Below are 17,626 nucleotides of genomic sequence, written 5' to 3' on the forward strand. Positions count from 1 at the left end.
CAAGTCCTCACATAAGCACCCTCTCCTCTTATCCTCACAACCACACTGGGGAAAACTGTGCAGCCATTTTAAACCTGCATGTAACTGAGGCCTAAAAAGGTGAGGGTCCTGCCCTCACTGACACATCTGGAAAAATATGGGGCTGGAAACTGAATTATTTTTTAAAAAGAAAGAAAGAAAAAAAAAACACTGAAAAGATTTCCGGTCAAGAAGGCAAAGTAGGTAGATGATGTGTTTGCCTCCTCCCACACCCACATCAAAATTACAAATAAATTACAGAACAACCATCATTGAGAGCCACATAAAGTCTAGCTGAACACAAGTCCTATAACTAAGGATATACAGAAAAAGCCACGGCAAGGCCGGTAGGAGGAGTAGAGATACAGAATGGGCTGGTTCCACACCCACATGCAGCAGTTTAGATACAGGAAATATATCTCAGCTGTGGAGGTTCTTCCTGAAGAGCAAAAGGTTCCAAACCCAAACCAAGCTCCCTACCCTGGAGCACCAGTAACTTCTGACTGTGAAAACCAGTAGGGATTGTAGCTGGGTAAGAAAGGGGGCTTCTGCAGTCCCAGGTGTTCCCCTAAAGGGCCCACGCATGGACTAGCTGCTCACATATTCACTTGTTCTGAGCTCCAGCACTGGGGCAGCATCTTGAAAGCACCAAGGACACACAGAGAACCTGGCTTCAAGGTAAGGGCTAAAGCGGCAGCCTTCTCTCAGACAGAAATGTTGGCAAACATCATTGTTCCTTTGTTGAGCTCCCCTTGCACCTGGCTGGCAGGCACAGGCTGGTGCCATATCTAAGTTTCCACCAACCTGGCTAACATTGTTTAGCCCACCCTGGTAATTCCCTGTGTCCCTACCCCACCCAACTTAAGCACCTGGCCAAAACTTCTTCCAGCAGCTCTTCCACACAAATGGCCTGTCTCAGCTCCTGTTATGGACTTCCTTAAAATCTCTCAAGGCTCACAAACCCCCCCAAAAACACCATCTAAACTCAGTGTGCTCTGTACCTCTTGCTAAGTGGCCCCAAGCCCAGCACTTTTGGCAGCCAGCACCTATTTATGGCTTTGTCTGTCCCAGGTGCCTCCAAGCCCAGCACAAGTGGCAGCCATCTGCATATCACTTTGTAGTTTCTACCAAGTGCCTTCATGCCGACCAAGGCAGTGGTGAACCTTGGCCTGCCCCAGAGCCTCTCCCAAAGGGCTCCAAGACAAATACACCTGGTAGCTGGCTTGAGCCCACACCAGAGCACTAGCCAATTAGCACCATAAATGGTACACCCAAACGGTGTCTCAGGGTGCACCAGAGGCCTGATAAAGCAAATCCCACTCCATGGGGTCAGTCCCTGAACAACAGCTTATTCACTATAGACACAGCTAGTTCTCATGGCCAGTTAGCCTAAGGGTGAATCCCAACCACTGACGGTCCAACAGCTATCAAAGCTCAATTACAAAAGGAAGGTGCACACAGCCCACACAAGGGATACCCCTAGAACACCCAGCTCAGACAAACAGGGACACTGTGTCACTGTGCCACACAGGACATCTGCTACATAAGGTCACTCTGCCGAACTGGGAGACATAGAAAATCTATCTAGTACTAGGTTGGCCAAAAAGTCTGTATGCTTTTTTCTGTACAATAAAAGACACATTTTTTCATTTTCACCAATAACTTTATTGATTTAGATATTTTGAGTATGTTATTAGCTATCTCCTATGTGGTATAATGTTGATTGTTCTTGATTACTGCCTCAATTTGTTCACTATCAACTTCAACTGGTCTACCCAACTGTGGAGCATTGTCCAGCAAGAGATCCCCAGCATGATACTTCGCAAACCACGTTTGACACGTTCCATCAGTCACATCACCTTCTCTATATACTGCACAAATCTTTTTGGGGGGTTTCAGTTGCATTTTTACCTTTCTTGAAATAATAAAGCATAACATGCCAAAAATGTCATGTATTTTCTTCCATCTTCAATATTAGAATGACTATACAAAAATTCACCAATTTTGATAAGTTTTTAAAAATTCTTTATGACAGCTGCCACAATACAATATAACAAAATTATTTCAAATAAAGTTAAAGACAACAAACTTCTACTAGGGCCATCTTACAGAAAAAACCAAACAAACATTTTGACCAATCCAATTCATAGAAACAAACACAGAAAGGCAGCTAAAATGAGGAGACAAAAAAACATGTCCCAAATGAAAGAATAAAACAAAACTCCAGAAAAAGAACAAAACAAAATAGAGACAAGCAATCTACTAGATGTAGAGTTCAAAACTCTGGTTTTAAGGATGCTCAGTGAACTTGGGGGAAGGGATTATCTCAGTGAGAACATCAACAAAGAAATAGAAAACATAAAAATGGAGATAAAAAACATAAAGAACTAGCCATAAATGAATAATACAATAACTAAAATGAAGAATACATGAGAAAGAATCAACAGCAGGTAAGATGAAGCAGAGGACTGAATCAGCAATTTGGAAGACAAGGTTGCAGAAAATACCCAATCAGAACAGCAAAAAGAAATAAAGAATCCTCCTCTTCAAAACGAGGAAAGTTTAAGGGACCTCAAGGAGATCATCAAGTTTCACAACGCTTGCATCATAGCAGTAACAGAAGGAGAAGAGAGCAAGAAGTTAAAAGTGTATTTGACGAAATGAATTGAAGACTTTCCTAACCTGGTGAAGAAAATAGACATACAAGCCTAGGAAGTGCAAAGAGTCCTAAACATGATGAACCCAAAGAGGACCCCACAAAGACACATCATAATTAAAATTCCAAATGTTAAGAGGCAAAGAGAATTTAATTTTTTAACTTATAATTTATATTCAACTTTATTTTGTATTAGTTTTAGGAGCATAGCAGAGTGGTTAGACAATGATATACTTTGCAAAGTGTTTCCCCCCAATTTTCCAGTATGCACATGGCATCATTCTAGTTATTACAATATTATTGACTATAATCCTCATGCTGTACTTTATATCCACATATTTTGAGACTACCAATTTGTACTTCTTAATCCCTTCACTGTTTTCACCCAGTCCCCTACACCTCTCCCCTCTGGGAACCATCAGTCTGTTCTCTGTATCTTTATTCTGTTTCTATGTTGTTTGTTAATTTTGTTCCTTAGATTCCACATATAAGTGAAATCATATGGTATTTCTAACTTATTTTACTCAGCATAATACCTTCTAGGTCCATCCATGTTGTCACCAATAGTAAGATTTTATTCTTTTTATGTCTGAGTAATATTCCACTGTAAATGTGTACCACAACTTTTTTATCCATTTGTCTATTGATGGGCATTTAGGTTGCCTCCATGTCTTGGTTATTGTGAATGTGATGAACATAGAGGTGCATATATTCTTCTGAATTAGTGTTTTGTGTTTCTTCATATGTATATACCCAGAAGTGATTGCTGGGACATAGGCAGTTCTATATTTAATATTTCTGAGGACCCTTCAGACTGTTTTCCACAGTGGATGCACCAGTCTGCATTCCCACCAACAGTGTACAGGAGTTCCCTTTTCTCCACATCCTCACCAACTCTTGTTTGTTGACATATTAATGATAGCCATTCTGACACATGTGAGGTAATATCTCAATGTGGTTTTAATCTGCATTTCTGTAATTAGTGACATTAAGCATCTTCTCATATGTGTGTCCTCTTTGGAGAAGAATCTATTAAGGTCCACTAACTCATTTTTAAGAATTTGATTGTTTGGGTTTTTTTGGTGTTTAGTTATACAAGTCCTTTATAAATTTTTGATATTAACCTCATATAAAATGTATCATGTGCAAATATGTTCTCCCACTCAGTGGGTTTTCTCTTCATTTTGTTGATGGTTTTCTTTTCTATGCAAAAACTCTTTAGTTTGATGTAGTGTTGTTCGTTTATTTTTTTTTCTTGTTTCCTTTGCTCAAGGAAATATATTAGATAAAATATTGGGTTGACCAAAAATCCATTTAGTTTTTTTCATAAAATGAAAGACATATTTTTCATTTTCACCAATAACTTCATTGATTTGAATATTTTGAGTATGTCAGCTATCTCCTGCATGGTATAATATTGATTGTTATCAATTAATGTCTAGATTTGATCACTATCAGCTGGTCTACCTGACCATGGAGCATCATCCAGCAAGAAATCTCAAGCACAAAACTTCGCAAACCACTTTTGACATGTTCCATAAGTCATAGCACCTTCTTCATACACTGCACAAATCTTTTTTGCATTTCAGTTTTATTTTTACCTTTCTTGAAACAGTAAAGCATAATATGCTTAAAGAACTGCATATCTTCTTCCATCTTCAATATTAAAATGGCTACACAAAAATTCACCAATTTAGATACTTTTTTTTTTTTTTGATGCATGCCGTTATGACAGCTGTCACAATACAATGTAACAAAATTGTTTTAAATGAAAGTAAAGACAAGTGCTACTTGAGCCATTTTGTGGAAAAAAACAAGTGAACTTTTTGGCCAACACTGTATTATTTAAGAGAAATGTTTGATTTTACTGCTTATGTTTTCTTCTAGAAGTTTTATGGTTTTGAGTCTTACAGTCAAATCTTTAATCCATTTTGAGTTTATTATTGTATATAATGTAAAAAGGTGGCCTAGTTTTCCCAATACCATTTATTGATTAAATTGTCTTTACCTTATTGTATATTCTCACCTCCTTTGTCAAATATTATTAGACCATAAAGGTGTGGGTTTACTTCTGGGTTCTCTATTCTGTGCCCCCCCCCCTTTTTTAAGGATTTTATTTATTTTTAGAGAGAGGGGAAGGGAGGGAGAGAGGGAGGGAGAGAAACATCAATGTGTGGTTGCCTCTCACACAGCCCCTGACTGGGGACAGGGCCTGCAATCCAGGCATGTGCCCTGACTGGGAATCAAACTGGTGACCCTTTGGTTCACAGGCTGGCACTCAATCCACTGAGCCACACCTACCAGAGCAGGAACTTCTGTTTCCTTTTTTAGAAAAGATTTTATTTATTTATTTTATAGAGCGGTTAAAGGAGGGAGAAAGAGAGGGAGAGAAACATCAATGTGAGAGATAAATATCAATTGGTTGTTTCTCATATGCACCCCAACCAGGACTGAACCCACAACCCAGGCATGTGCCCTGATTAGGGATCTAAGTGGCAACCTTTTGCTTTGCAGGATAACACCCAGCCAACTGAGCCATACCAGTCAGGGCTCTGTTCTGTTTCCTTGATGTATATGTATGTCTTTATGACAGTACCATGTTGTTTTCTTATGATAGCCTTTTAGTATAGTTTGATATCAGGTTGTGTGATACCTTCAATTTAGTTCTTCTCTCTCAAGATTGCAGTGTCTATTCAGGGTCATTTGAGTTTCCACATAAATTTTTGAATTGTTACTTCTAATTCTGTGAAACATGACATTGGTATTTTGAGATTGCTTTGGATAGTATCGACATTTTAATGATGTTAATTCTTCCTATCCACGAACATAATATATGCTTCCATTTATTTGCATTTTCTTCAATATCTTTCTTCACTGTCTTATAATTTTCTGAGTCCAGGTCTGTTATTTCCTAGGTTAAATTTATTCCTAGGTATTTTTGATGCAATTGTAAATGGCATTGTTTTCTTGGTTTTCCTTTATGATAGTTCTCAGGTGTATCAAAATATAACCTATTTCTGGATTTTGTGTGTGTGTATCCTGCTACTTTACTGAATTCATTTATCCATTTTAGTAGTTTTTGGTGGAATTTTTAGGGTTCTCTATACACATTATCATGTCACCTGCAAATAATGACAGTTTTACTTCTTCCTTCCAAATTTGGATGCCTTTTATTCCTTCTTTTTGTCTTCTTATTGTGGCTAGGACTTCCAGTTCCTGATCTTAAGGGAAATGCTTTTAGTTTTTTCCCATTCAGTATGATGTTAACTGTGGGTATGTCATATATGATCTTTATTATGTTGAGATATGTTCTCTCTGTTCCTACTTTGCTAAGACTTTTTATCATAAATGGGTGCTGAATTTTGCCAAATGTTTTTCTGCATTTATTGGTATGATTATATGATTTTTATCCTTCATTTTGTTTATGTAGTATATGATATTAATTAATTTATGGATATTGTACCAACTTTGCATCAAGAATTAAATCCCACTTAATCATGGTGTATGATCTTTTTAATGCACTGCTGGATTCAGTTTGCAAATATTTTGCTCAGATATTTTCATCTATGTTCATCAGGGATATTGGCTTGTACCTTTCTTTCTTTGTATGTCTTTATCTGGTTTTTGAATTAGGATACTGCTGACTTTGTAAAATTAACTTGAGAGTCTTCCCTCCTCTTAAATATTTGAAATAATTTGAGAAGAGAGAGAATCTTAAAAGCAGCCAAAGAAAAGTAGTTAGTTACCTACAGGAAAGCTCCATAAGACTATCAGCTGATTTCTCAACAGAAACTTTTCAAGCCAGAAAGAAGTGGCAAGAAACATCAAAGCGATGAAACTTGAGGACTTAGAACCAAGATTACTCTAACCTAGCAAAGCTATCATTTAGACTCTAAGGACAAAGAGCTTTCCAGATGAGGAAAAGCTATAAGAATTTAATACCAGCAAACCAGAAATGCTAGAGGGACTTCAAAAAGAAGAAGAAAGGGAGGAGGAGAGGAAGAAGGAGAAGAAGAAGAAAGAAGAAGAAGAAGAAGAAGAAGAAGAAGAAGAAGAAGAAGAAGAAGAAGAAGAAGAAGAAGAAGAAGAAGAAGAAATATCAAAAATATAAATAAGAAAATACTGTAAAGAAAAAATATTCTCATTGACAAAGGCAAACACATATAAAAGCAGTGAATTAGCCAACACTAAAGCTAGTATAAAGGTTAAAAGGCAAAAGTTAAGAAGGAGAGAAGGTGGCAGCAGAGTAGGTAGTGGTGTTATCTGCTTGCTCCCACCATGGAAGGACTTCAGGTGCAAACATGGAGAGGAGTGAGTGAGTGAGTTTGGATTTCAGACTGCTTGAACAGGGAAGGAAGTGTGGGAGCAGCGGGAAGGAGGGAGAAAAGTTCAGCTGCGCACACCAGGCTGAGTCGCTGGGCCTTCAGGACTGGTGTGTCTGCCGTACCACACCCCAGGTGGGCAGCTGCTGACCGGCTCCTTAGCCAGGAGCTGCTTGTAGGCTTCCCCCTGCCAGGGGCGCACGGACCAACGAAGTCTCGCAGGGAGTCAGCGAGAGGGTTTGGCTGAAAAGGCCGGAGGCGTGGGAGGACGTGAACAACCCAGGCTGGGAGAAACTGTATGAACTGAGTCTAGGTGGGGACCTCCTTGGCTGCAACTCGGGACTGAAAGCTCTGCACTCTGGGCACACGCAGTGCTCACGCCAGGGCCCTACCAAGCAAAGGGGAAGTTCTAAGGCAAGGAGAGGGGTCCACACGAGAACACTGCAGCGGGTCTGCAGACTCTGTGGGGATCCCAGGCCGGCAGATGGTGCGCTAGGCATATAGGCAGGGATATGAGCAGATACTGTAGCTCCGGAATAGAGACATAGAGACACGACTGGAAGCAGAGCAGAGATTACTAGCATGCACACGCTGGCCCAACAGCAGAAAAATGTTGCTAGACAAGCCTGAGGGCGGCTGAGTGTGCCACAAAAGAAGACAACTAAACACAGCTCACAGCAGAGAGGCAGTACGCCCAGGAGTAACAGACTAGCAACCCCAGAATCAAGCTGGATCTCCCACAGCCAGCCAACCAACCGGAAAAGATTTGAAACCCATGGAATTTTGACCAGGGGCAGATCCGGAAAAAAAGGAGACTGCGCCTAAAAGTTGAACTGAGTAAAAACTTTGTTTCTTTTTTCCCTCTTTTTTCCTTCCCCTTCCTTTCTTTTTTTTCTTTTTCATTCATCCCTTCCTCTTCTTTTCTTCCTCTCTCTTTCATTTCTCTCTCTTTCCTTCTCTTTTTTTATTTTAATTTTTCACTTTCTCTTTTCCTTCCCCTTTCTTTTTTCTTCTTCCCTTCCCTTTCTTTTCTTTCTCTTTCTTTTTTCTCTTTCTATATTTATTAAAAGTTTTTTCTTTTTTTCAATCCCCTCTCTTTTCCTTCCCCTTCCTTTCTTATATTTTTTCCCTTCCTCTTATTTTCTTTTTCTTTCTTTCTATTTTTTAAATTTTTTTCTTTTTTTCTTTTCTCTCCTCTCCTTTCTTTCCCCTTCCTTCCTTTTTTCTTCCCTTCCCCTTATTTTCCTTCTCTCTCTCTCTTTCTTTCTGTCTTTTTAAATAATTTTTAAAACACTTTCTTTAATCTGTTTCCTACCTTCTATCCCTCATATCATTCTGCTTTAATTTTTTTTGTTTGTCTGTTTTGTTTACACTCCCTCTCACACTAAACATATAACATATAACTGCTATATAAACCTAATGTTATACACTTCCACTTTCTCACTTCATTTTGCATTCTTCCCTTCCTTTTTAAACATACGGTGTAAATATTACTTTCTGTCTCACATAGCCTTGACCCTATTTGCTAATATCATTATTCTACCACCTTTCCTCTCAAAAATCATATTTCTTTCATTTAAAACAACTCCTATCTGACTCTCAATTTCTACATGTACACACACACACACCCAAAAATTTTAAAGATGATTCATCAATCAAGTATTTTTAAGACACCAGCAGAGTATGTGGATTTTGCTCTCTCCCTCCCAGGACCAAACCGGAAATACACATAAATTAGGGACCAGTCACCCTGAAATAACAACTAAAAACTATCTGAAAATGAGTCTTACAACCAAGAATTGGAACAAGTAGTCATTTTGAGAGTATACCTGTACATCAGCCTACACCCATGGTCAGGGATGAGCCTCACAGTCAACAAGCCTGAGTGTCAATCCCACACATGAATGATCCAACAGTAATCAACACCCATTTTCAAGAGGAGGGCCCTCATAATCCACGAAAGGGATATTCCTAGAGCACCCAGCTCAGGAGATCAAGGACACTGCACCAGTGGGTCCCACAGGACACCTACTACATAAGGACATTGGACAAGAACTGGGAGTCATAGCAGTTCTATCTGTTAATTAAAAACAAACACAAAGAAACAGCCAAAATGGGGAGACAAAGAAACCGATCCAAAATGAAAGAACAGGAGGAATCTCCAGAAAAAGAGCTAAATGAAAGCAATTTATCAGATATACGGTTCAAAGTAAAGGTTCTAAGGATGCTCAAGGAACTTAGTGAGAACTATAAGAGCAGGAAAAAAGACATAGGAACCATGAAAAAGAATAGGTTGGAAATGAACAATAGCATATCTGATATCAAGAATACAAAGGAAGAAATAAAAAGTAGATTGGATGAAGCAGAGAATCGAATCAGTAATTTGGAAGACAAGGACGAAAAAAACACACCCAATCAGAGTAGCAAAAAGAAAAAATAATTTAAAATAATGAGTATAGTTTAAGGGAACTTTGGGATAACATGAAACATAACAACATGCATATCACAAAGATACCAGAAAAAGAGGAGAGCAAGAGATTGAAAACCTATTTGAAGAAATAATGACTAAAAACTTCTCTAACCAGGTGAAGGCAAAAATACAAAAGTCCAGGAAACACAGAGTCCCAAACTAGATGAACCCACAGAGGACCACACCAAAACACATCATAATTAAAATGGCAACGGTTAAAGACAAAGAGAGAATCTTAAAAGCAGTAAGAAGAAAGCAGTTAATTATCTACATGGGAGCTCCCATAAGACTGTCAGCTGAGTTCTCAACAGGAATATTTCAGACCAGAAGGCACTGGCTTGAAATATTCAAGGCAATGAAAAGCAAAAACCTGCAAGCAAGACTACTTACCCAGCAAAGCTATCATTTAAAATTGAAGGAAAAATAATGAGGCTTCCAGACAGGAAAAAGCTAAAGGAGCTTGTTACCACCAAACCAGAATTATAAGAAATGTTGAAGGAGGAGGAGGAGAAAGAAAAAACAAAAAGAAGGAATAAAGAAGGAAAAGGAAGAGAAGCAGCAGCAGTGCAAAGCAGCACAACAACAACAAAACAAAACAAAAAAGGAACAGAGTTAAAAGAATAAAATGGCAATAAACACGTACCTCTCAATAATCACTTTAAATGTAAATGGCTTAGGTGCTCCAATCAAAAGACACAGTGTAGCTGAATGGATAAGAATGCAAGACCCATATATATTCTTCCTCCAAGGGACCCACCTCAGAATGAAAGATATACATAGACTGAAAGTGAAGGACTTGAAAAGATATTTCATAAATGGAAATGAAAAGAAAAAATGAGGTAGCAATACTTATATCTGAAAAAAAAAAGACTTTAAAACAAAGGCTATAGTAAGAGACAAAGAAGGACACTATATAATGATAAAAGGAGCAATGCAACAAGAGGATATAAGTCTGGTAAACATTTATGCACCCAATATGGGTGCACCTAAATATATAAAGCAAATCTTGATGAACATAAAGGAAGAGACTGACAGTAATACAGTCAGAGTAGGGGACTTAAATACCCCACTGATATAAATGGATACATATTTCAGAGATAAAATCAATAAGGAAATATTGGCCTTAAATAACACACTATAGATTGGATGGATTTAATTGATTGTCTTCAGAGTATTTCACCCCTATGCAGCAGAATATACATTCTTTGCAAGCATACATGGAATATTTTCTAGAATAGACCACATATTAGGACACAAAATAAGACTCAATAAATTTAAGAAGATTAAAATCATATCAAGCATCTTCTCTGACCATAATGGTATGAAGCTAGAAATCAAACACAAGAAAAAGAACTGAAAAATACACAGTCGTGGAGGCTAGATAACATGTTAGTAAACAATGAATGGGTTAACAAGGACATCAAAGAAGATATCAAAAGTTACCCTGAAACTAATGAAAACACAACCCAAAAGCTATGGAACATGACAAAAGCAGGTCTCAGAGGGAAATTCACAGCATTACAGGCCTATCTTAAGAAATAAAAAAAAAGCTAAAAAAAAAAAAATCTAACTTTACACTTAAAGGAACCAGTGGGAAAAAAACAAAAACGAAGCCCAAAGTCAGTAGAAAAAAAGAAATAATACAGATCAGAACAGTAATAAATAAAATAGTCTAAAAATATATAAAAGATCAATGAGACCAAGAGGGTTCTTTGAAAGGATAAAAAAGATTGACAATCCTTTAACCAGACTCAACAAAAAGAGAAGAGAGAAATGCCCCATATAAATAAAATAAAAAATGAAAGAGAAGTAATAACCGACCCAAAGAAATATAAAGGACTGTAAGAAAATATTACAAACAACTACATGCCAACAAATTGAACAATTTGGAAGAAATGAATAAATTCGTAGAAATACACAATCTTCTAAAACTGAATCTGGAAGAATCAGAGAATCTGAATAGACAGATTATACCTAGTGAAATTGAAGCAGTGATCAAAAACTTCCAACAAACAAAAGCCTTGGACTGGATGACTTCACAGGTAAATTTTACCAAACACATTCAAAGAAGAACTAACACGCATTCCTCTCAAACTTTTTTTTTTAATCCAAAAGCTCATTTTACAAAACTAGAATTATCCTAAATCTGAAACCAATATAGACACTACTAAGAAAGAAAGTTGTAGTCCAATATCTCTGATGAAAATAGATGCTAAAATCTTCAACAAAATATTAGCAAACCAGATACAGCATACATTAAAAAGATCATACATCATGATCAAGTGGGATTTATTCCTGAGGTACAAGGCTAGTACAATATCCACAAATCAATAAATGGGATACATCACATAAACAAAATGAAGGCTAAAAACCACATGTTCATATCAATAAATGCAAAAAAAGCATCTGATAAAATCCGGCACCTATTTATGATAAAAACTCTCAGCAAAGTAAAAATAAAGGGAACATAACCCACTGTAATAAAGGCCATATATGATAAACCCACAGCTAACATCATACTCAATGAGCAAAAACAGCGATCCTGAGAAAGAAAAACAAAGTTGGAAGAATCATGCTAATATCGACCTGTACTATAAGGACATAGTAATCAAAACATCATGGTACTGGCATAAAAACAGACACACAGATTAACAGAACAGAATAGAAAGTCCAGAAATAAAACTTTATAGTCAATTAATATTCAACCGAGGAAGCAAGCACATACAATGAGCTAAAGATAATTTATTCAATAAATGGTGTTGGGAAAATTGGACAGTTACATGAAGAAAAATGAAACTAGACCACCTTCTTACACCACACAGAGAATACATTAAAAATGGATCAAAGACTTAAATATTAAACCAGAAACCATAAAAATCCTAGAAGAAAACACAGGCAGCAAAATCCTGGACATTGCTTGTAGCAATTTTTTATTGCATATATCTCCCTGGGTAAGGGAAACAAAAGAAAAAATAAACAAATGTGACTACATCAAACTAAAAAGATTTTGCACAGCAAAGGAAACCATCAACAAAATAAAAAGACAACCCACAGAATGGGAGAACATATTTGCCGATACATCTGAGAAGGGGTTAATATCCAAAATTTATAAAGTACTTACAAAACTCAACACCAAAAAACTAATGACCCAATTAAAAAAATAGGGAAAGGACTTGAATAGACTTCTTTAAGGAGGACATACAGATGGCCAATAGGCATATGAAAAGATGCTCAACATCACTAATCATCAGAGAAATGCAAATTTAAAGCACAATGAGATACTACCTCACACCAGTCAGAATGGCCATCATCAACAAATCAACAAACAACAAGTGCTCGCAAGAATGTAGTGAAAAGGGAACCCTACTGCACTGTTGGTGGGAAGACACACTGGTACAGCCACTGTGGAAAGGAGTATGGAGATACTTCAAAAAACTAAAAATGAATCTGCCTTCTGACCCAGTTATCTCACTTCTGGGAATATATATGAAGGAACCCAAAACACTATTTCAAAAGAACATAAGCACCCTATGTTCACTGCAGTGTTATTTACAATTGCCAAGATATGGAAGCAGCCCAAGTGCCCATCAGTAGATGAGTGGATGAAACAACACAATGGACTACTACTTCATCATAAAAAAGAAGAAAATTTTACCCTTTGAGACAGTATGGATGGACCTGGAGAACATTATGCCAGTCAGAGAGAGACAAATACCATATATGATTTGGCTCATATGTGGAACCTAATGAACAAACTGAACTAACAAAAAAAATGGGGACAGACTCACAGATGGAGAGCAGGATGACAGCTAGTGGGGGGAGGAGAGGGGGTGGCAGGATTGAGCAAGAAGGAAAAAGGACTAACGGGCATGGACAACAGTGTGGTGGTTTCTTGGAGGATGGGAGTATAAGGGGTGATGAAAAAAATACTATAAAGATGAAATAACTACATACATGCATACATACATACATACATACATACATACCACACAGAGATTAGCTTCTAAAGAAAAACAAGGAATTGACAAAGCGCTTCCTTCTCTGACAAACAGAGATGAACTCAGAGACACTAGGCTTGTATTTAAGCTTTTTTTCAGTCCTCTTAGTCCTTTCACATTTCCCTAATTTCAAACACCCAAATCTGGCACACTTTCCTTAAATTCCCCGTCACCTTTTTAATGATGAGCTGAAAACTATAGCTGTCAAGAATCCTACTGAAAACAAGGAACATTAAGGAAATTAAACAAAGAATATAAGTTTTTCATAAAAGTGTTTCAACTTCTATTTTGGGTAAGTACCCTATTGGGAGAAAAAGTAGCATTAACCTAGTAAGATAGACTGCAAAGTGGGCAGCGCTATGGGCCTAAACTCAGACAGTGATCCTTCAGTCAGAACAGCACTCCTCACTCTTAAGTATTGAGCATGTCCCAAAGGCCAAATTTGACTCTTGTTTATAAGAGCTTGTAAAAGAATGATGTTTATTCAATACAATTTAAACAACAGTTACAGGTTAAGAACTATGTATGGGTATCTCTCTACTATTTCCATATAGAGTTGGGAAATTTTTTGATTAACTGGTTGCTGTTCTTAATAGCTGACAACCTGATGTATAAGCCAAAACATGGAAATATTGAAGTCACAATCATCTGCTCATAGAGTCTACTCACATAACTCTGATGTAAACCAATACCAAGTATGTCACTATAGGAGCAGTGTAACTTGGAAGAACAAACAGGATTTTTGTGGTCAAACAGGCCAAGGTTGAAATCTGGCTTTCTTAGTAACTAAAACAAAGTAGGATGAGCTCATGCAAATGACTGAACACAGTGATCCTCACTTTCCTGCTCAGTTTAAAAAGAAAAAAACTGTAACAACTATTTCACAGGATTATTGTGAGGGTTCAATTTTAGGTAATTTATTTAAAGTGCCTAATATAATGCCTGGAACAGAATAGGTTGGGAACTTCAAAAGTTGTTTGTTGGATACTAAAAAGTTTTAATTATCATTAGTAACAACAGTAACAAAACGAAGAGGAAGTGAGCACAGAGGATGCTTCATTTTGTGCTGGAGGACTTTTTTAAACATTTTAATTTTGCTGTTGTATTGTTTTTAATCCTGAAAGCGTGTTGGTAATAGAGTGTAAAATCATATCTCTTCTCAGCACCCTCTATCTTTCAAGGAACAGAAAAACAGGACACCACTGCGTATATTCAATATTATTTTATTGTCCAACATTTTTTCTGGTTCTATTTTCTCAGCTATTCTACAAATGTCTCCATCAACTAAAGTTTATCTTTAGACCAGCAAAAACTCACCTGAAAGTGATATTTGTATGGGAACTAATGTTTTTGCCTCCATACATAGTAGTGATCCAGGAGGGCCTTGGTTTCACACCCCACTGTTTAAAACAATCATCTGAAAATTCCTTCAAGTCCCATGCATGAGGTTAAAACATGTCATCAATACCATTCGTACAAATGGGCACAACCATTTCTGTGCAGGCCTGAGAAAGCAAACCAGAAGAATCTAGTGAGAAAAGAAGGCACAAAGAAGTTAAATAAATTGCCCAAGGTCATACAACTAGTAAGTAGCAAAGCCAGGGTTTGAACTCAGGCAGTCAGGCTTCAGAGCTTCTGCTTATTTCCCGTACACCATATCACCTCTTTCTGCTCCCGGAAAGGTTTGGGTGAGAAGTTGCAGAAGGTAGAGTTATATATTCCTTATTTGTAAATTGCCTTTCTTTCACATCTATTATCATATTGAATCCTCAAAACAACTCTGGAAGGAAAGTATTCTTATTCTTATTCTTATTGTACAGATGAAGAAACAAAGGCTCAGAGACAGTCAAGTTCAATTTCCCTTCTTTTACGAGGTCTGTCCAGAAGGTATCCAGCCATGTAATATGAAAAACAGAGACATTTATTGAACAAGATACAAGAAACACTGTACATAGGACAATGACGCCCCAGTCCCCTTCAAAGTAGGCACCTTGGAACCTTACAGTTTTCCCAATTGCCATCAGCTGCCCTGTTGTATTTCCCTGACTCTCATAGACAATTTGAAATCTCCTCCCTTTCAAAGGTGATTTTAGTTTTGGGGAAAAGCCAGAAGTTTCAGGGCACCAAATCTGGGCTGTAGGGAGGCTGAGTCACTTGGATGATTTGATGTTTCGCAAAGAAGTTGCACGAGACATGATGTATGAGCAGGCACTTTGTCGTGATGAAGCTGCCAATCACCAGTTGCCCAGAGCTCCAGCCTTCTGAGTCATCTGAATAGTTTCCATGGAGGAATGTTCAAGCTATGCAAAATCTGATGCAGATTTGTTGCTCTTCTCAGTTATTCATTTTGAATGTGACAGCCGCACAGTACACATGCTCACTCAAGGGTGTCTACCACCCCCACTGACTAGTACAGTGATGTTCATGCATGTGCATTCCAGTCCACTCCTTGCTGCCAGGTTATGTGGATGTCTTGTAAACAGTTCTCATTATATTAACAAGGGCTCAACTTTTTCCAGACAGACCTCATATGTGTCCATAAAATGCTTCCTTTACAAAACTTATCAAAATCTATTGTAATATTAGTTACAGTTCTCTTTCAATAAACTATATTTGATGGTAAGATCATGTCTCATTTATCTTTGTATCTTTGGAGCCTAGAAGAATGACTGACAAATGCTAAGTACTCCAAATATATTTGGTGATGATTAAATACATTTATAAATAAATGAGGAAATTCATGGTCGCTGAGTGAGACCAAATCGAGATCCAGGTTAGGTGACAAAATCTTGTGGACTCTCTGTTACGGCACAACCCTATCACTGAAAAGTAAGTTCCAGTTGGGGAAATTATACATACTGACCTGATAGCTCCAACCCAGAGATCCCAGACTGCCAGTTGATGTCTCTGACATATTCAGGCATTTCGCCTGACCTGAATAATTGTAATATACATTCAGAGCTTGGAAAATATTCTGCAGCAACTCTGCATCTGATACATGGGGATTTTTCAAATACTGGCATACCACCTGGCATTCACAGAGAGAAAAAGAAGGTGAGTCAGAAGATAAATATAAAATTATAGTGTAATAAAACAAAAAAAGACATATGACTTTGATTTGATCATAAAACAACTTGCAGTATTTGACAATTTCTCTTTTGAATTATAATCCCTTCACAAATGAGTAAAGCTTTTAAATTACCTCCCAAAGTATAAAACAAAATCAGTTATTTGCTTAGGATACAAAGTCCTCCCCACCTACAACTCTAGCTTCATCTCCTGCAGCCTAGCAAAACCATTTCCAGCCCACCAAGCTCTTTCCCTCCTCTTTGCCTTTGCTCACCTGAAATGCCCTTTCCCACTATCCCACTCCACTAATGCCTGGCAAATACAAATTCATCTTCCATAGTACTCAGCTCAAGTATCACCCCTCCCCTGTGAGGCCGTCATTGCCTATGCCCTCAGGTCAGGGAGCAGTAAATCACTCTCTTCTTATGCCTTCACTATGCCTGTACCTATTTCTCTCAGAGGACCTATATTGGTACACAGCACTTGTCTGTCTGACTCCAGAATGTCTCCCTAATCACTTACTTAGCAATTCTAGCAACTAAATGTTTGCTGGATGAATGGCTACATTTTTATAAATATAAAAAATTTACAGAATTTCTTATGGAAAAACTACACCAAGCTTCAATGTCTGCAATGTGATAAGCAGATCAAATAGCTCCCCAGCTCCCAAATACTCCCATTACTTGGCTATAATCAGTACCTGAAATTCCAACATAAAAAACAAAGACAATTCTCAGGTTTGGGAGTGAAGGCAGAGACTGACTAGACAGGGACATAGAACATTTTGGGGGTACGTAAATATTCCATATCCTTATAAGGGTCTGGGTTACATAACATACAGTACACTTACAATGTGCACATTTTACTGTATATAAATTTTTTAAAAATCATAAGCACATATTGAACTCAATGAAATTAGGACTGATGAAAAAAATGTATTGATGTCTGCAACTTATTTTATTTTTTAAAGACTGTATTTATTTATTTTTAGAGAGGGGAAGGGAAGGAGAAAGAGAGGGAAAGACACATCAATGTGTGGCTGCCTCTCATGCGCCCCTGCCTGGGGACCTGGCCTGCAACCCAGGCATGTGCC

At 37.6% G+C, this 17,626-nt stretch overlaps 1 protein-coding gene across 1 annotated transcript in view; it reads right to left on the reverse strand.

Moving 5' to 3' along the window:
- Positions 1–17,626, reverse strand: part of LOC150019003 (lysosomal Pro-X carboxypeptidase-like) — a 127,393-nt gene that overhangs the window by 12,715 nt on the left and 97,052 nt on the right. Inside the window, 2 exon segments of the mRNA XM_090267351.1 lie at positions 14,782–14,969; positions 16,328–16,492. Coding sequence (XP_090123477.1) covers positions 14,782–14,969; positions 16,328–16,492 — 353 coding nt within the window.

The sequence above is a fragment of the Furipterus horrens genome, unplaced genomic scaffold, assembly GCF_987537825.1.
Source record: "Furipterus horrens unplaced genomic scaffold, mFurHor1.1.pri manual_scaffold_2, whole genome shotgun sequence".
NCBI classification, from domain to species: domain Eukaryota; kingdom Metazoa; phylum Chordata; class Mammalia; order Chiroptera; family Furipteridae; genus Furipterus; species Furipterus horrens.